The sequence below is a fragment of the Plectropomus leopardus genome, chromosome 23, assembly GCF_026936395.1.
Source record: "Plectropomus leopardus strain MGB_pleo_1.0 chromosome 23, ASM2693639v1, whole genome shotgun sequence".
NCBI lineage: Eukaryota > Metazoa > Chordata > Actinopteri > Perciformes > Serranidae > Plectropomus > Plectropomus leopardus.
This window is the reverse complement of record NC_142198.1, coordinates 4,565,941-4,586,593: the sequence shown is the minus strand read 5'-3', so window position 1 is coordinate 4,586,593 and position 20,653 is coordinate 4,565,941. Positions and strand designations below refer to the sequence as shown.

The 20,653-nt window shown below is 36.1% G+C and overlaps 1 protein-coding gene and 1 non-coding gene across 3 annotated transcripts; both read right to left on the bottom strand.

The window, feature by feature from the left end:
• Positions 1-534: 534 nt before the first annotated feature.
• trnar-ucu (transfer RNA arginine (anticodon UCU)) lies at positions 535-608 on the bottom strand. The gene has a single exon. It is a non-coding gene; the product is annotated as a tRNA-Arg (tRNA).
• Positions 609-4,155: 3,547 nt separating this feature from the next.
• Positions 4,156-19,757, bottom strand: LOC121962394 (interleukin-3 receptor subunit alpha-like). 2 transcript variants are annotated; one of them, XM_088073084.1, is made up of 10 exons: positions 19,445-19,757; positions 17,139-17,278; positions 15,084-15,204; positions 14,825-14,924; positions 13,166-13,356; positions 12,659-12,786; positions 10,909-11,059; positions 9,214-9,313; positions 9,054-9,129; positions 4,156-7,784 (listed from the first exon to the last, which is right to left on the bottom strand). In XM_088073084.1, exons 1-10 carry the CDS (start codon positions 19,515-19,517, stop codon positions 7,689-7,691), a joined length of 1,176 nt encoding a protein of 391 aa, XP_087929210.1. In that variant the 5' UTR covers positions 19,518-19,757; the 3' UTR covers positions 4,156-7,688. The 2 variants fall into 2 exon arrangements, with proteins under 2 accessions (XP_087929210.1, XP_087929211.1); XM_088073085.1 differs by having other exon boundaries at positions 15,084-15,201; positions 19,445-19,756.
• Between the last annotated feature and the right edge of the window lie 896 nt (positions 19,758-20,653).

The following is a 20,653-nucleotide window of genomic DNA, read 5'->3' as shown; positions in this document are numbered from 1 at the left end:
CTTCAATCAAGAAAATAATTTAATTTAAACAAAAGATTCATTTAAAAATGTACAAAATAATTACCTAGAAATTTGTTTCGTAAAATGATTTTTTTTTTAAAGAAAGACAAAAGAAGAAACAAACAAACTAAAAAGGCAAACAAGACTTGGAAAAAGTGCTTTAAATTATAATCTGTAAACACATTTAATATATAAGAATAATAAAAGAACAAATTGTCAAGAAACATAGAAACAGTGATATCAGTATAGAACAAGTACGCTCATATGAGTAAACCTAATTTAATATGGATTAAATCTATATTTGTTTTTTGTTTTTTTAACTATTAGATCAAATTTACTAGAGTACAGCACGTGATGCTCAGCATGGACAGCAGAGGAGTGATGGGACAGTGTTTCAGTGTTTCCACTGCAGCTCACAATCTGGCTCCCACAGTGAAGACCGACTGCTCCATCATAATAATTTGCGACCAAAACATCATTTTCAATCTGTGAAAAAATGACCACAGGTCTGCCATCACGGCATACAGAGTGACTCATCTCTGCCGGGACTCGAACCCGGAGCCTCTGGATTAGAAGTCCAGCGCGCTATTCCATTGCGCCACAGAGACTGCGCCAGGATATGTCGGGCCTGGCTCACTTTACATACATCTATCCTCTCATATCGGCTGCTCGCAGCATCCTCGCAGCATCAGGACCAGTCTGAGCCGACATGTTGGCGCTACCGGGGCCGGCCGCTAGAGGGTGCTGTCGCTGCACGACGAGGAGGCGATGAGTCACGTTAGCGGGCGTGTAACAGGAAGTACAGAGGTGGAGTTGAAACAAATAAAAGAGTGAATCTTTTATTTTTTTTGTACCACATTTAATCCGTGCGATTATTTTAGTCAAAGATAGCTACACAATTTGAAAAGAAATCAAAAATTAATTAATTAAATAAAAGTACATACAAAGGGGCATCATAAAAAAAGAACAATGCTACACAAATTCATGGCTTTACTATTTTTCAGTCCATGTAGTGATTAAATAATTTGTTTCTATTTTCAGTTCTAGTATGTGTATATTCACATTTGTGAATGTAAAATGTAGGTTGAGATTTAACTTTTTTTCAAATTAATATCATTATTATCAAAAGTCTTTTTAAAAAAAAAAAAATAATAATCAAACCAGTCACAGATTTACAGAATTACTCTCAATCTATCTAAAGTTATTTGAAACATAGGTATTCATGATATAAATTGCAAATAGTTTGAATTTTATAATTATAAAACATATACTTTTCACCAGTAACATATGTGAATACTGAGAGCACCTGGGTACCTGGGTCATAAATCAAATGTAGGCTATAATTTCAAATAAGATTTCTCATTTTGTTGATTTTAGCGTATTTGATTTAGATTTTTGTTTAATAATATATGTAGGCCTACATACTTAAATGTCTAAAAACGCCACTGGCAGGAGAAGTCCCCCAGCAAAGTCTCTATCGCTGCTTATGTGAGCTACTTTTATTTTGATACTGCTCTCCCGGAAGTCTTGTTTCAATTGAAGTAACTTGACGCTCGACGCTAAAACAGCATCCACAGAGCCAAAATGGAGACTGTCAGAGCTTCGATTTCACATAAAAATATAATATTTATCACACTATGTGACGAATTTAGAAACAAAAACGAGATAGTCCGGGTAAGATAGCGCGCGCGTCAGCCATATTTAACGAATATACGTAGAAAAAGCACGTGTTTCTAATTTATAACAGCGGCTCGTGCTCTTTAAATAGCTGTGACATCATGTCAGATGTTTTATTTAATGAAAAATACAATTTAACGGTCATTTTTTATTTTTTCCTGCGTTGGACTCATAATGCTTCCCTCTCACATGTAACCAGTGAGAGTGCTTTATGCTAAATAGTGCAGACTTCTCGCTGTATGGAACAACAGTAGTGGGGTTACACCAGGATTGCATCAGATAACCAATTATGCAGCTCCCTCACACATGCCCTTCACCATAGTGTGACACCATAATTAATTTCATGTCTTCTCTGCCGACTTTGTACACTTCTCAAGGACACCTACATAGAAGCAGCTTGTCCCGGGCAGCAGGGATTGTGGAGATTTATGACACAGTAGTGCAATAGGTTCTTAAACTTTTCTTAGTTTTTCAACAGTAAAATTCATGATGCATAAAGCCGACAGAGCCTCCCCTCAATCTGCCAGTCCATTCATTCTGTAAATCACACAAAAAGAAATCCACTCTAAAATATACTGGACATTTTTATCCCAGTCATTTTGGATGCAAAGTCGGAGACAGGGGCCTCAATAACAGAGCTTTTGTGGATCCTTACAAAGTCTTAAAAGGCATTGAAGTCCAGTTTTGCTTGTCTTGTCTGTTTGGTCTTGTGCAGTCTGTGTTTTATACCTGGTCCTGTTTTGTCTTGTTTGCCTTGTATGTCAAATGCATTCAATTTTAATGTGAAAATAGGTATGTGTTGTGTATTCGCACTGTGTAAATCTGTAAAAAAAAAAACAACACAATTTTTAAAAAAAAAGTTAATAGATAAAAAACATGCCAGATCTAATTTTAAAAAATAAATAAATCTAAAAAATAAGGCCTTTATTGGCATTAAAATTACCTTCTGACCTTGCATCATAAAAAAAAAAAAAAAAAAAAATTTTAGTCACATGATTTAATAAATTCCTGTTCCTAAATGTTGCCATGATGGGAATCCACACAGTGGAATCTCACATGCAGATTGAGAAACACAAGACTGCCCAGAGATACGTGATATCTTCTTCTTCTTCTTAACTGGACATTAAAAGCCATGTTTTATGTCAGAGAAAACATTTTGGAAACTTGTTCTTTATTTTTGGAAGTTTTTGAGCTGGTCGGAATTAATTTTGGGTGCCATTAAAAAAGTATTGAAAAATTCTTAAATCTACCTTACGCTGTATAATAAACCTGGAATCTGAGCAGTGAGACTTGAACCGATGCTGTGAATGTGATATTATTGTATATCAACGCAACAGAAACCAGCTCTGTAGCATCAGTCATTTTTCAGAAATGCAGTTCTTTGACTGTTCTTGAAAAAGCCACAAGATCTGCAAAAATTAAGCAATTTTAAATCATTTTCGAAACTTCCTCTTCCGGCTAGAATTACTTAAGAAATTGTCTGCTTGTTCTTCTTGTTTCATGTCAAACTAAGGAGAAGTGAGACTTAACTCTTAGAAATTTATCATCATCATTCTTAATTTTCTTTGAGCTTTTCCTTTCCATTCTGTTTGATCATCTTAAAGACCTGAACTGCCTTGAGCTGCTTTGATGAAGACTGGAGTTTTTGATGATATCACAATCATCAGGCCTGTGTGCCTAAATATTCTCAACTGGGTGACCTATGGGTCTGCAGTAGGACACTTTTTTATTCCAGTCATACCTTTAGGACACATAATATCCTGTTCCAGCCCTGACACAGATGACACACAGCTGCTCAAAGGAATGAGTCGACGCTGTCACGAACTACAAAAGTCGATATTGTGAAACCCCCTTCTAATAAATTCACGTCAATATTGGGAAATTCATAACAGAGTAGGCGGTGGTAATGTAAAACGCCTGTAAAGTCTTGTTCCACCCATATCACTCCCTTGATCAGGTTATAACAGAGCCACTTATGTTCTGAAAGGGGAGATTTTAGTAAACCTATTATATTATGGGAACAAGTTTTTATCTTGTGGGAACAATATAGTAACTTGTTCCCACATGATAACTTGTTTGCACCAGATTACTTGTTTCCACAACATAATAACTTGTTCACATAATAATAAATTGTTCCCAAGAGATAACTTGGTCACTTGTTTCCACAAAATAACTTGTGCGCACAAAAAATTACTTGTTCCCACAGGATAGTAACTTGTGCACATAATAACAAATGGTTCCCAAAAGAAAACAAGTGCACACAAAAATAACTCTTTCCCACAAGATAATTTGTGGGCGCAAATTTTCTGGCTCTATCAAGATGATAATGTGTGTGAAAAAGATAATTAACATGCTCCCACAAGATATAACTAGTAAAGTAAAATGTTAGACTGTACCTTTAAGTCAGCAACTTAATGCTCAACATCTGCGTATAAAAAAGAGATACATTTATGGAGTGTGTAAAAACTGAGACATGAATTTGTTTTTGTGTAGAAATAGCATATATTTATTGACAAACTATCAATATAGTATATATTCTACCCAGAATTTGCCAGTCTGGGCAGCTTGTTAAATCATTCAGTTGATTACTATCATAAACTGTACAGCATCAATATTCATACATTTATATTCTTGCAAAAGTTTATTTAGACCTTAACGGGAAAAAAGGAGGATGATTAAAGGCACAGTAAATGGGAGGTTCCGCCTACCGTTCTGATAAAATACGGAGGTTTCTCGAAGCCCAATCATCCCTCAACTTCCCGAAACATTCAATTTATTGTATTTGTGTATGCTCTCCAAATATTTCTTCATGAGATTTTCATGAAGGGTTAAATTTTCTCTAAATACATTGCAGAGCTATTCTGAAAGCAGAAATGAAAAAAGGAAATCACTAAGAAGTTAAAGCAAAGTTTTGTGGACCAGCTCAGATCCAACAGGAGCAGCAAGTTGAAGTATATCAGCAGGGTTCAGTGTCTAACTATTAGGCTCAGCATCAAACTACCTGTTCAGTGGTCTCACTCTGATGGTAACACACATCTTTTTTTTTTTCTTTTTACTGAAGCACTAAGAAGAACATAAAAAGAAAGAAACAGGTCATAAAAAAGCTAAATTATTTGTCTTTGGCAGCACCCAGCACAGTCAAACTCAACCAGAGAGATCTAGAGGGGCCGCTCACTGTCCGTTATGATAACTAAAGCTTCAGTTATTGTGCAAGACAGCCAAGTGTTTCCTTGACCTTGGTCTGAGCAGAAGTCAAACAATCAAGGGACAATGCTGTGGTGAATTCAGTGTCGGCCGTGTAGTTTTTTTTTTTTTAGAGGACGTGTAGGTTCAGCCTACAAGCTTTCAGTTCTCTCAAGGCCACACAAGCTGGTATTTAGCCATTTAATGCCTCGTAAGTGCTACAAATAATACATCATTTAGCAAAAACCTCTTTAAAAAATTCATAATAAAAAAAAAATAATTAAAAAACAAAAAAATCAACAGTGCAGTAGAAGGGTTAATATGTGCAACAAAGTACCCTATGCTTAGATAAAAATGTAAAGCTGAGGATCCTCAACATTAACTGTCAGAAAAGATGTCATTCTCTTACAGTGCACCTTACACATGAATAATCTGCAAAGGAACTGGACACCCTGCCACCATTACAGCTGTTCAAACGCCTTATTTCACATCTTGTTTTAATTGATTGCAAATGTTTTTTTAATTATTACTGTTATAATTATTGTTATTAATAACATCTTCCCTGCAACACACCTCTTATCCTGTATTTGTATTTTTATTTTTAGCTATTTACACTGTTGTTTTGTATGATTTTACTTGCATTTTTACTGTAATTTGTTTGCTTGTTGATTGTTTTTATTGTCTTTGTTCATGCTCGGCATCACTGAAAATGATGGTCTCCCTCAGTTGATTCCCGAGTCTTAAATAAAGCTTTGAATGAATAAGGGCCCCCTTTTCTATTATTGAGTAAACTTTTAGCCCCTGACTAAGTGGCATATTATATGACATGTATAACAATAAATGCACAAAAAATGATCAACTGTACAATGCAACAGTAAAATGCAAAACCTGCAGGAAGTTTGTGTAAAACCAGAAATTTAAATTAATTCTGAGCAAATTATTTCCTATGAATATTGCATTGCAGATACATTTTCCTGACATTTTTAGCAACTTTTTATACAATCCTGTGTGGTCTTTAGTGGTGGGACTCACCAGAGGCCTCACAATATTATTACGATACTTAAATAACAATACAACATTATTTTGATTTTAATATGTTGGGATTTATTGTGATTTATATTGTAATTTGCTAATATATCTAGTGGATTGAAACAGATACAAATTTTATTATTCTAGTTGAATTTGTATTTGTACTGTGCATTGATACAATATTGTCAAGCAAAAATACTGCAATATTAAATTCAGTGTTTTCTTCTACCTGACACTTGGCCATTGCGCTATTAGCTCATTGGTCGCTTTGTTAAGTTCATATTTTGAATCATAATTTTGACTTAAAAAAAAACTATTTCGGGGTTTCCAACACATTCATTTACTTGTGGTGGCCACAATTAATCCTTTCAAACCTGACACAACATCACTTTTCTTGTTCTGCATTCAGATGCCACTGACAAATATTTAAACCTTTGAAAATCGAGCAACTTTGTTCGATTTCTTCTTCGAAAACAGAGGAAAAATGAGCCACTTGGCAACAAATGTACAGCAAATGCAAGACTTAGAGGAAAAAAAAAGTTTTATAATGATCATAATTTCATAATTTTAATTATCTTACAGAATCTTTATAATTTTTAAATAGTTTTTTCAGGTACTTTTGTTGTTTTTTTTTTGTTGTTTTTTAAAAAACTTATTTTATGGTAACTTTTAGGTATATTTGTGTAACTTTTTACTGATATGCAATTTATGCTGACTGCAATTTTTTTTTGTAATTTCTTAAGTTGCCGATTGCTTTCTGTTTTTTTAAGAAATCAAAGCAATTTTCTCTGGTTTCAAAGGGTTAAAACATCTACCGCAACAAACAGATACTACATATACATTTTTTTTACTTGAGCGTTCATTAGAAGCGCTACTGGAATATGCGTTGCACTCTGGGCACAGACAGAGCAGCAGAACGTCAGGCACATTGAAAGTTAAACTTAACCCTTCCTTCTGCCTTCACACTAACTCACAGCAGCTGCTCCTCATCCATCAACCTGATCTGATCACCTGATCACCCCTAAATGGAGTGACAGATCAATTATTCACCCTGCGTGTCACAAACTGCCACTGAACGCATGAAACTTTTAAATGTAGAGAGGGGACACAGAATCATACAAACACACATTCAAAAAGGAAAAAAATAAATAAATAAATAATAAAAGTTTGCTGAAACCCCCACCACCACCACCACCACCACCACCCACACACATTTTTCTAAGTTTTCAACACCCTCATGAAGCTTTGGCGTCCCTTAGTGGAGGTCAGGACCCCCCATGTTGGGAACAAGATATAGACCATTCGATGTGCTTGTTTTGTAAAAGGAGTTATAGCAGAATTGTTGTGCAAATCTAAACAAGGGCAAATATTTTGTACTAACTGAATGCATTTCCAAACAAGGAGCTGCTGGTGTGGTGATAAGGATTTCTAGATATGGATGTAAATTTGGCGTAATGCAGTGGCATATTTGGGCTGATAAGAGAAGTTCCTTCAGCTCCATGCCGTTCAGTGTAAGTCACTTTGTTTGACTAAATAACAGCAAAAAGCCTTGTGAAGTCGGATTTCAGCTGCATCACTTTGGGAACAACAATGCACCAGAATGGAGTAGCTGCCACTTTTCTGTTTTTTGGTAAAATGGAAGACTGAGTTGATATCTGCCTTAATACATTCAGAAAATGAATCTCCCAAATTCAGTTGGAGACAGGAAAGCCTCCCAACTTTTTGTTGAGCCAGTACAACAAGAGTTTGGGAGACTTCCATTTGCAACAGATTCAAGTTTTTACCGCTGCAGAGGTATGTCAGATGTCCAGTTTGCTGATTTGGGGATCTACCACCAGGGTGATTTTACAGTTCTCTTCTTCAGCTTCTGGGATGTACAGGTTGCGAACAGTGCACTGGAAAAATAGGAAGACAGGTTTGAGAATTTGGATAGCATTCATTAACAAGGTTACTTTGTCCAGCTCATTGTTCTCTCTCACTGCTTTTATTGTTCAAGAAACAGACATTTTGGCCTAACTCGCATTTTTCACTGAGAGTTAAATGAGAAAAAAAAAATTGTCGTCACGGTGAGGTTGCCAGGCAACAAGACTATAGCGGGTCACTGTGCCCACAAAAACTTTAATGTGTCATTTTTACACTTAAAGGGTAACTGATATTTTTCAACCTGGACCCTATTTTTGACATATTTTGTGTCTCTAAGTGATTGATGGAATTCACAATTTTTGAAACTGGTCCAGAAACGAGCAAGAGCGCTTCAGACAACGGCATAAACTGTAATGTAACTAACAGGGGCAATTGAGCACTGTCGCTGAAAGTGCTTGTTTTTGCCACTGACAGGATCAGTTTGTTATTCTGTGTCTGACAGAATTATGGAAAGGAGTGAAATCATTTTTTTATTAACCAGAAACAGCCACTAAATTGGTATTGTCTAACCCACCACATACCATTTAAATTAACAGTAATTTTATCATCAGAAAAAAAACAATTGATCCAAAGTCGGCACAAGCAAAATAAAACTAAAAAATGCTGTCGCAGTTTGTCTTTCCACTGTTCCAACAATAACCAACTCTAGTTTTGTTGATATAAACGCTTTAATCAACAAGTTTTATGTGAAACTGTGCTGGCTCTATCATCGCTAAAACTATTTAAATTAAGTTTTGTGGGTTTGGCGATGGTTAAACAAAAAGGATCTTTCTATTTTACCAAAAGGTCTATCTCTGTAGGGATCCTTTTGATAATGTTGTCAGACACTTGATATAACAATCTGAGCCTGTCAGTGGCAAGAACAAGCACTTTTAGTGGACATAAATTGACGGTGCAAAATTGCCCACTGACAACACATTGCAGCCTGTTTTGCTGCTGCCGCATGCAGGACTCTTGCTCAGTACTGAAGTTTCGAAAATGTTATCTTTATCTGTTACTTAGTCACAAAAACACTTGAAAATAGGGACCAACCCAAAAAATATTGAAATTACCCTTTAAGATTTTACACAATTAACTTGTGGTCTGTAAAATGAACTTAACACCTGCTAGTGGTAGCTTCACTCTAGGCAAAACAGTAAATAAGCATACTTGCAAAATTGTTTTGCAAAGTACTACTCATTCAATAACTGAGGGAGACAGGACAATAAGTGAGTAACCCCAGACAAAAAAAAAACAGTCACCTTATTGTTGTTGTCAAAAATATCGCTGAGGAGGTCCCGAGGTACTGGTACTTTGGGGAAAATCTTTTCCTTATGACTAAACAGAAAGAGTTAAATATCAGTAGCAAGGAAATAACAGAATTTGATAGGAGCCAAATAAAAAGATAAAGACTTTACGTACTTCTTGCAACACATGAAAACCAGGACTGCCAGGCCACCAAATATCAGAGGGATGATAAAGGTTGCATACACCAACTTATTACCTTGACCTTGTTCCGCTTCTGCAAAACATGAACATTATGAGAGTGTCAGAGTGACTTAGTCAGCTACAGTGTGTACCAGTGATATTTTCAATTAGTGGAAGAAGTATTCTGATCCTTTACTCAAGTAAAAATACATACAGTGCATAAAGCTAAATATTTGACCAATTGTTTTACCCTTTGAAACCTGTGCAAACTGGCCTGAAAAGTAGTAACCCAAAAAACAGCAAGAAATTAGCAAAAAGCTTTTTTTAAAAAAAAAAAAAGTTAAAAAAAAAAACAAAACACAACAGAACAAAAAAAACATTTTAAAAAAGTGAAAAACAAACAACAGGACTTGTAAAAAGTGGTAAAAAATTGTAATAATTCTGTAACATAATTTTAAATATTTAATTATGATGATTACAATATAGTTTTTCTCTCTAGAAAAATGACAAAAGCTATTTTCCCCTGTGTGTGTGTGTGTGTGTGTGTGTGTGTGTGAGCATAGGTTGAAATCACTGTAAAAAGAAAAAAAAAACTGCTGCAACTCTTTTCTTTCAGCTCTTTTTTTTAAGTCTATGATTGGAACGCACAAACAAACAAATGAGGCAAGAGAAGGGAGGGGTGGTTCATAAAGTCCCCTGTTTAAACCAAAAATGGATGATTTTGATCAAAGATCACACCAGTTTTCTCAGGGTTCAGAGTAGGGCTGGGCAATATTAAGATATTACATCGTATATATAGTCTACATATTTTCTGAGATATTGGATATTGTTATATCATGATATGAAATAAATAGTGTTTTTTTTCTCCCTGATTTTAAAGGTTGCATGACGTAAAGTGATGCACTCTTCTCAACTTATCAGAGAGTGCTACTTGTTTTAATAGTTGCCTTTACCCACTTAGTCATTATATCTACATTACTTATTGATCAAAAACAGAACTGTGTTAATACTTTTTCAAAGCACCAATGGCCTTTAAATATATTGTCACATCAAAGAGGGAATTTTGAAAAAAAATTATGCTTGAATCTGTCTCCCATTTCTATTTTTAAAAAAGTGCTCTTGAGGAGATTTAAAAATACCAAGATATATATATATATATCGTGTATCGAGATATAGCCTAAAAATACCACAATATAGGTTTTTAGCCCATATCGCCCAGCCTTAGTTCAAAGGTTAAAACACTTTTGAAAGGCTTCTGAAAGCAGCACAAGAAAAGTGACGTCGCTCCAGGTTTCAAAGGGTTAAGCTCAAACTATATATACTGTAATGTAGTTTCTTTTACTATGAATCATATTTTCAAAGTCCTTTATATGTTGGTGAGTAAAATCTTTAAACTATATTTCCCTCTGAGACATAATGGAGTAGAATCATTAAATGTCATACATTTTAAATAAGTACCACTACCTAAAATTTCACTCATGTATAGTCTTTGAGTAAATGTATGTAATTGCACTCAGTTAAATCTCACCAATCTCAAATTTAGTGGGACAGAATGCATCTCTGTCTGCCGCTGTCCTTCTTTAAACAACCACTAGAAGGCAGCAAAATGAGTCATATTCAAACTCTGCACACAGTGGCTTAAAAACTGCCAGGCAGTTCATTTTGCAAGATAAGAGACAATGACCTTACCAAAATACTTCTCTTCACTCCATGGTGTCCCTCCTCTTGGATTCCCGTCTTTCTCAAACGCACTCTCTGCTTTAACAGCCATACGGTACGGACAGTGAGGGACCACCCCGTCCAACTCATATGATGTTTCGCCATTTCTGAAATCTTTAATCTGTAAAAACAAATGAAGGCACAATTGTAAGAGTGACTCATCAGATAGTTGACTTATTGTTGAAGCACAATAATGAATCTGACAATATGAATGAATTCTGTGTATTTTTTATGTAAACCATGGCCATAACCATATGAATCTTAGAAGTATTTATATACCTTGTATGCAGTTACTTCTAAGATTGTGAACTTAAGAAGCAATCCAACAATTGGATTTAAAGCTAAGAGATATATTACTTTGAAAACTGTCTATATGAATGTATGTGTTTTGAATTTTCCAGGTCATTTCAAGCCAAAACCTGATTTAGGGTTTTCTTTGGGGCACAGATAAGGATAAATAACTACAGCTGATTCTGATAAGGTCTTTAGTTTTGCAGATATTCGGTATGAAAAAATCTGGAAAATGTAAATTTCTACCTGATTGTGTGCTAGAAAAAAAAAAGTCAGGGTATACACAAATGTATTACAATGGATTCATCCTCAGGGGATAATGAATGTCTGGACCTAATTTCATTGTACTTAAACCAACCTGTAGCAATCTTCAAGGCAATTCACTAAAAACCACAAATGTCAATCTCATGGTGGGGCTGGATGAAAAGTTTGGGGCTCGTTTAAGTTGGTAGGATTTATCCTATCGGGACCAAAGTGATGGACGGATCAACCGACACTGCCATCGCTAAAGCCACGCTGCCAGCATGATTAACATTTAAGTTGCTTAAATGGCTTGGTAGCCCAAATATTACAGTACAATATGATTTTTTCATCTTTTCCATCAGATTTTTTTTCTGAGTACTGGATGCATTTTTTTTGTTTCAGGATTCACTAATTCAGAAAAACAAAAGACTTAAAAAGTCCCTCTTTTGTTTTTACTGTGCAAAAGATGATCTTTCCTCTTTGATAAAGCTTACAGTTAGGGCTGGCTCAGGCTTGCCTTGAACTAGCCCCTTGTGGCCAGGGGTACCTGCCTTTCTATGGTACTCTGAGCTCCTCTCTCCTTTTCTCTCTATTAATTTGCACACATTATTTAACTGCATATGCCTAACTCAGCTTCTTCTCTGTAGCCTTTGAGCGCTCCCCTTTTTAAAAAAAATAATTATTGTAGTTTTTGTGCATCTCTCTATGTATCATTTTGTCATACAGATTGTTGTAATTTTACTATATTGATCTGTTCTGTATGAATGGTATCATTTGCATATGTCCGGACTGGAAGAGGGATCCCTCCTCAGTTGCTCTTCCTGAGGTTTCTACCATATGTTTTACCCATTAAAGGGTTTTTTAGGGGAGTTTTTTTCCCCCTTCTCCACGTTGAAGGTCCAATTGAATTGCATTGGATTACCATGCAAACAATGCAATTTACGATCTTGCCTGATAACAATACCCACAACAAAGGCAAAGAAGGAATTTAAACAATGTAGATACCACATTTGTTTGACCTGAGGGATACACACAATGGATTTGGGCAGGAAACATTGTAAACATAACATTTACTTAACACAAGGTACTTTTAAGAGACATTTTCAAAAAGGGGAAAACAAACCATGATCAATTAAAAAAAAAAAAAAAAGATGGTTTAGTTGGAAATACAGAAGTAAAACATTACCTTTGTTTCATTACACTCTGTGTAATTGAGTATATAATTCCATTTAAATGGGACTTCTGGAAGAGACCATCTTATATGGAATTTATCCCCAGTTTTTGTGACTGTCCAGTTAAGGGCTGGAGGTCTTACTGCATGAAGACAGACATAACAGAGATATAGCTACTACAATGCAACATATACTGTCAAAAAATACTGAACAGCAACTGAAGACTCTTGGAAAGTTCCCCCGTCACGCTAATATTGCTCTCCTAAACAGCTGCATCGTGTTTTGTCCAAAGTTGTGTTTGGATTCATTACACAATGGCTGTATACACACGCGCACATGCACACGCTTGCGCGCACACACACACACACAATCTCCTCACCATGATAAAACATTTCCAAGAAAGAACAGAGAGCAACTTCTCCTATAGCTCTGAGTCTGAATGCGGAAGTGCGATGTATTTCATCAGAATGTTTCCTCCACGGGACTCTTGCTACTAAATTAGAATGGGTTAGTCCACATACCATTATACAGAAGCTCTATTTTGAAGGTGTTCCTGGAGTCGTTCGGCTCTCCCCTAAACAAGATTTCAATGTTGTTGTTGAAGTCTGCTTTCAGATCACAACCAGTCCTGACACCTGCAGCATTTTTCCGGTACTGTGGGCACTCTTGGATAGAGGACTTTCTCTGATAAGATTCTGTGGGAGTCTTTAACCTTGGAAAGATAGAGAAAAAAGTCATGTACTTTCATGCTGCACACTATTCCTAAATGAATGAATCCATTTAAAAAAAATACAAACACTTAAATATGCAGAAATGTTCCCAAAAAATGCTAATTAGACCTGGACGGTATCAAAGGACAACAGAACGTGGGAGGATCGAAACTTGAGGACCCTTTGGGCTTCGCCCCCTGTAGGGGGTTCTGGGGGGAGGTAGCCCCCCCGAAAAATTTTTTTGATGAACAAGCTGTTTTGATTATGATTTTTACCTTCTTAACAATCAAAGCACACAACTTTATGTGAAAATTTTTGATATGTAAATCTCAAAAGTGTCTTACTGCACAATTTATGAATTGTGATTCATAATATTAGTAAATATTAGTAATTTGTAGCAATTAGTATCTGTTTCTGAGTAGAAACAGAATACCTCACAACTGGCTATTCACTAGAGCTGAGCAAAAATATTGAATTTATTTATGTTAGCAGTGGTCGAATGTAACTAAGTACATTTACTCAAGTACTGTGCTTAAGTATAATTTTGAGGTACTTCAGTATCTCCATTTTATGCTGCTTTACAGTTCTACTCAATGACACCGCAGATGAAAATATTGTTCTTGTACTCAACTTCATATATCCTACAGTTTTAATTACTCTGAAGATCCAGATCATTAATTCTAAATAAAAAATCTACTTATAAATTATGACACATATTAGGCATGTGGATTTATTGTTTTAGTTTGTTTTAGACGTTATGCATCGTGACAGAGATCGTTGGGTCAAATCGGTGTTCAAAGGTGGGACTCAAGTAAGTCTCAAGTCTTTGCACTCAAGTCCCAAGTCCCAAACTTTGAGTCTCGAATCCTGAACAAGTCATAATATTGTCCTCATCAAATGTAGATTCATTTATGAATGCTTAAAAAAATGTTTTTGTTTATTAAAAATGTGTTAAAACTTAAAACAAATGGGACTGAAATGTATTAATTTAAAAAAAAAATGAAACTAACATTTCTGTGTGTGTTTCTGTCCTGTCTTGTAAACTCATCTAACCGGGAAATGTTGTTGTGACTTTTTTTGACCCTAAGGGCCACCATATACCCTTGTCATTTGACTTTACATTCCTAAGCATGGCTTGGGCTTAAAAGAATTATTGTCATTTATCTCTCCCCAAATAAAGGCAACATTCAAACTGACCCTCCCTGAGGCCTGGACTGATAAAAAACTGAGCTACTGAACACGAGGAATTTAGCCTCAGTTGAACTCTAGCTCATTACTTCCACTTGGGTCAGTCAGATTCTTACTTTATGTGATGAAACCAAGGTTAACCACTTTTTGTCAGGAAATATTGCAATACCGCTTGCTACAGTATGTGTAATGAAGAGTTTCAGCTTTTTAATTACTTTGGAGCTACTGAACTGCTCCCCATTGCCTATTTATTGTGTATGTTCAATGTAAAAACCCACTTACCGAAAGAAAAACCTGAGCTCCGAATCAGGACTGGCTGGGTCCCAGGTGCAGCGAGTTTTATTTACAGCATGGACGGAGCAAATCAAATTGCTCACAAGGTCTGGGTGGACATGAGATACATAAACACATCTTAATGAACAGATACAAACGTATTAATGCGCTACATATATGGTTGAAAAACTTAGTCTGCATAAAAGCATGCAACGTTTGAGAACAAAATCAGGTGTTATTAAGGCTCACGGAGAGAAAAGTGAGCTACCTGGGTAAGTCTTGTTGATGACAGCCTGGTATCTACGCGAGTCACTACACTGAGCATCAACAGTCAGTTTAAGAAATCCTCCTTGCATCACAATTTCCGTCAACCAGGGATTGGGGGGCTGCTAGATACACCGGGAACAGAGAAAGAGAGGAGGTTAAAATTGTATAAAAATAAGGTGGACTCGGGCACATTGTCATTAGTCACACAGGCAATGCAAGAATCGAGAGAAAAGCAATTTATGCAGGTGGTTTATGATGAAAGCTTCACATTAAAGCTCCTATGTTAAGATTGTAGTCGAAGGTGGAAGTTGAAGATTCTCAGTCATCCAGGTAATTCTAAGTACTATGTCAATCGAGCAATATCGAAAAGGAAGACACGTTATTAACAGAACTGGTTTAGCTTTTATTGCTGAACATATGACTGTTTCTTTTATATCGCTGGGAAAACAAATGTTTCGCCCATGTTTTTTTTAACCCAAAGACAGTCAAAGGTTCTGCATTTAGCTTAAATTTGATGCACAATCAATGTATGTAGACCAGTGAGTGGATTTAAATGATGCAACTCAACTCCAGATGTAATGTTACATAAAAGGACCCACGGGACTCGACAGCAGTCACACACTTGCTTGAGTTTTTTTAATATGTTTCAGCTTTCATCCAAGAGGCTTCTTCATTTCTAACCAGACTCGTCAGGAGTTGCAGGCATTAAACCCAGTATGGGTGTGGAACCTTGAGCCTTATCCCCAGTGTGCAAAAAAACACTATCATAGAAATCAGTCCGTTTTCTGGGAATAATACCTCATAGTGTATCAAATCCTTGTCAACTGCAGTTTGTTGCGCTTACTGAAATGTTTTGAGATTATTTGTTTTTCCAGGAAATACTTTAATGCAAGTGCTACAGAGATCCTCAAAATTCCTTAAAAACAGCGGTTTCCAGCTGGTCCAGTCACAGGGCACAGATTTCCCATCAGTCATTAGATCAAGGTCCAGACATTAGATAAATAACCACATATTCAATTTAATTTCACAAAATGTAAACAAAAGTTTGGCTTAGAACACAAAGAAATACAACAAGAGTAAACATAAATAGCACTTCAAAGTAAAAGCTTTGTGCTGGAAATTCCCTGTACTTCAAAATGTCTGTTTTGTTTTTTTTAAAACTTTTAAAAAACTTGAAACACATTCATGAGCCATATATATATATATATATAAAATAAAATAAAATAAAATGTGTGTGTGTATATTTATAACACCAAATCACAAAGGAAGTCATGTAAGGTCACTTTTCATATAGAATAGGTCCAGACTGTTTTTTTAAATAAACAAAACTAAATATGGTTATGTTATTTATCTAATTTATGTTTCAGTCTTTACTGCGTCGCTGTCAATTCTCCTCCGCTCACACACACACGTGCACACACACACCCACATTCAGACAGAGAGTAGAGTGGAGCACAGGAGAGATTTTACACGTTATGTGAAATATATTGCAAAGCACTGCTGCTTTTGTGGTCACCTGACAGAGACTGATAGTCTAAAGGCCAGCGAGTAAATCATTAATGGTGAAACGCTGACTCCAAGCGTCTGAAAAACATGCGAAAATATCCACATTTTTTAGACGCACATAATATGAAACTAGCATCAGTGGCGAGGATGCAAATATTAGCCTGTTGCTAGTCAAAGTCCCAAAGAGAATGCTACCAGCTCTCCTGCTGAAACTGCATCCCTGACAAGCAGCACAGGACTCACCACAGGACGACAGGCTTTAATCCAACTTGGAAATGCTCCTCTCGGCTCTACAATACCGAACTCAGTAAATAACATTTTTAATTTAATCAACTAATAACTAATTAATCCCCACCCTCTAAAAAAAAACAACAAAAAAACAAACATTGGTCCTATGGGAAACACTGAGTCCCTTCAGAATGGACCCACGACCCACTTTTGGACTGTTGCTCATTAGTTGGGAACCACTCATTTAAAGGGTATTTTTAACAAAAAGCCTGCATAGTTATTAAACAGAATCACATTTTACTCAACAGAGAAACATACTCACAGGCACCTGCTGCTTGTCCTTTGGCAATTTGGTCTCTATGCTCCCGTTATATGTGCAGTTCGCCATTGGTGCCCAGGACAACTGTGTTTGAAAGCCATTGATCCATACTAGGGAGACATCTTGCAGTGGTAAGATTTGGCCTTAGAGGGAGAAAGCAAAGACAGAAGTCCAATTCTATGACTTCAGTGTGACTTTAATTCCCTTCTTGATGTGACCTATTAATTCCTTTCATTCAGTGTGCCTATGCAAAGCCACTTCCCTTTGACTCTGTTTACAGCAGTGCAGTGGGGATGTTATCCAAAGGGACATCTCTAAATAAGGAGATTTGATGCCGAAGATCACTTTCCATGCTGCTCCAGAAAATATATTTTAAGTCATATTTATGTTGTGCTATTTTCTTGATTTTCGACCTCAGACACCTCAGTGGAGTTTTAAGTTGAATATTCGATATTCATTCCAAAACCAGCAACATCTTCTTACTCTGTTAGCAGGAGGGGTGGGGGTGGGGGGTTGGGGTATCAATGAACAAATTTTTTTTCCAATGGATTCATGATGACTCGGCCATATCCGTACTAAAAATAGTAATAAATTGGTCTCAAGGAAAAAAATTAGAAGTTACTACTTTGCAATTATTTTATGTAAATCACTTTGATACTGGCAGTTTTTACAATGTTTTCTGTGGGATGTGACCTAGTGAATCATTGCTGACTATAAATGATTCATTTCCACAAATTGTTGAACTGTTGTTTAACCGCACCTTAAGTTCCTTAATGGGAAAATGTTAGTAATACACAGTTCTGCAAACCACACATATGTCACATTTGTATGTTTCATAGTATAAAAGCTTACTCTATCATCAGGGGGTGGAAGGGATCATGGATGGTGTGTCACCTAGGAGACGCCTGACGAGCTACAGACCAAATGGTTGTAGCCCAAAAAGCGGTCTAGACCAGTGAGTCATTACTGTTTTTTTAAGTGGCTTTTTCAGCGCAGAGTGTGGGTGTTTTGACCCCTTGCTGTTTTTCCAGTGCGGATAGTGTCATGAAAAGTTGGTTTTTGCATTGCATTTACAGCCACAATTATGCCCCCAAAGCCGGGTATTTTCAGCCAAATCATGAACTTTTTTTATACTTACAACCAAGCGGTTTTTGAGCCTATACCTAACCACACTTGAAAAGCAGCCTTGTAGAAACTTCATCTCATATCAGTTTTATAATATGCTGTATACTAATATGTAAATGTAACATGGTTAGCAGCAGAGGATTTCCAAGGGTTTAGCCCAAATGTTTTGCACACAGCCTCGGATCTAAACATATAGACATATATATATATATACATATATATATATAATTGAATTTTTTGATTTGGCTGAGGGGCAGGACATTCAACTTTCAATGGTTGTATTTTGTATTTATTTTAAATACTCTCAGAGCCCCTAAACCCACAAGCTGGTTTGCGGGGCATGTTCTCTTCTCCAAAAATCTCCAAAATCACACCATTTGTCATCGAAAGAAACTTTAAAAGGGTGGGGGTGTTACATCATAAAAATAATTTAACAAAAAAAAATTCACACACGAGCCAATGCAATGAATAAAGTACAGTCCCTTACATTAGACCTCAACATGCATGCATTTACCTATTTTTCATATTGTAATGATAGCATTTGTAAAGTGTACTGCACTTTTATAATTTTAATCACCAAAAACCGCTACTGTTTTTCTCATCACATTTCAGAATTAATCTGGAAAGTTAAGAAAAAGAAAAAAAGAAAAAAAAACATTTTAAGGTTAAATAAGGCGCCAGGTTGCATTAAAAAAAGTATAACAATTGAGCTTTTTCATCAAAACAAATAGTTATTTCTTGTTTTACAAAGTTTGTGAATCTACTTAGTAGATAAGAGACTTTTTAAAAAACATAAATAATTAATTTAATATCATAACTGTCTGACTAACTGACTTTACCTAACATGATGTCCCATTTGAAGGTGGACAGTTTCTATTTATATGACGTATGTAGCTGTCAAAGTCGTCTCTGGTTTGTACCAAAAAAAAAAAACCCTAAAAGAAACAGTGTAGCCAAGCTATGTGTTAATAATGTGTGTAATTCGTAGTTTTTTTGTATCCTGAGTTGACATGTTTTAAATGTCCTGCTCAATTAGCAGATGTGACGTCAATACTGGGAAACACACTCATCGCCTGTTTTTTTTTTTTTTTTTAAAATCTTCATGGAAGCAGAAAATAAAAGCAGGACACGAGAAATGTCGACTAACACAGAAAGTTATAAACTGTTAAAACTTTTTTTCTCACCTTGTTGGGATTCGACCGTTTGAAAGAAGCAGCTTAAAACGAACAACACCAACACTTGAAACTTCCTAGTCATCCTTTTTGGTTTTTACTTCAGTTTACTTTTCCACAACCGTCCGCGCGAGGATAAAACGTTTTCCTTTGATCCTCAGCGCTACCAAAAAACGACCGTCTCGCGCACAGCTTGCCTGTCACAGTTTGAGAAAAGCAAGACGTGTCCGTGTCTTCTCTTTGCTTTCGTTTCTGACCTCTTCTTGGGAAGACATGAAAAGTGCTGGAGGTTGGAGTTGGGCGGAGTGAGAGCTTCCCTTTTTTTTCCGGCTCGGGAAACACACGCCAGCGCTCGCACGCGCTCACATACGCCCGTGCTCGATTGCAACATGTTCTGCGAGATAAATGTTGATGTTACAGATAAAGTTTTGTTTCTTCTTTTTACTATTAACATTAGTGCTTCATGATAAAAAAAAGTACGTACAAATACTCTGCAGCTCCCTTCCACATGGGGAGGTCAAACATGAAAGGAAAGTTGAATAGCGCTTTAAAAGTCACATAAAGCAGAGGTGTAGATTCTTGGGGGGGCAGAGGGGACACGCCCCCACAATATTTATAACGTGCGTTTGTCTCCCTCCCCAAGAAAAACAGGAAAATAACAGGACTTTTGTTTTTTTAAAAAAAATGAAAGACATTGATACCATAAATGGATGCAGAAAAGGCACAAATTGGTGGCAAGTTGCATTTGCCCTGAGAAGCAAGTTCCCAGCTGGAAATGTCAACAGGAATGTCCCATAAAGTTGTATTTCTTAAGTCGAAGGAGCCTCACCAGTAGTGAAAACTGTAGTAAAATACTTAAGCACTTCTGTCTATGTAAGTAGTAGATTTAAAGATTTTGTATTTTAAAAGCTAGGGAAACAATTCTAGGGGGGGAAATGTAGAAAAAAACTATAATTATATATTTTAAAGTATTTCTTTAGGCAATTTCCTCATTTGTGTTTAACTTTCTTTTTCTTTTCTTTTTTTGTAGCTAATTTTCAGGTAATTTTCCTTCACCTTTTATTAATTTCTTAAGAATGTGTGATTTCCTCATAAATTGCTTAATTCCTTCTTCCCATGTTTTTCGAAAGAAAACAAGCCAATTTGCAGAGCTTTCAAAGGTAGCCTAAAAGTTATTTTTAGTCACAATATAAGTATGATATTAGTAAATTCATTAAAATG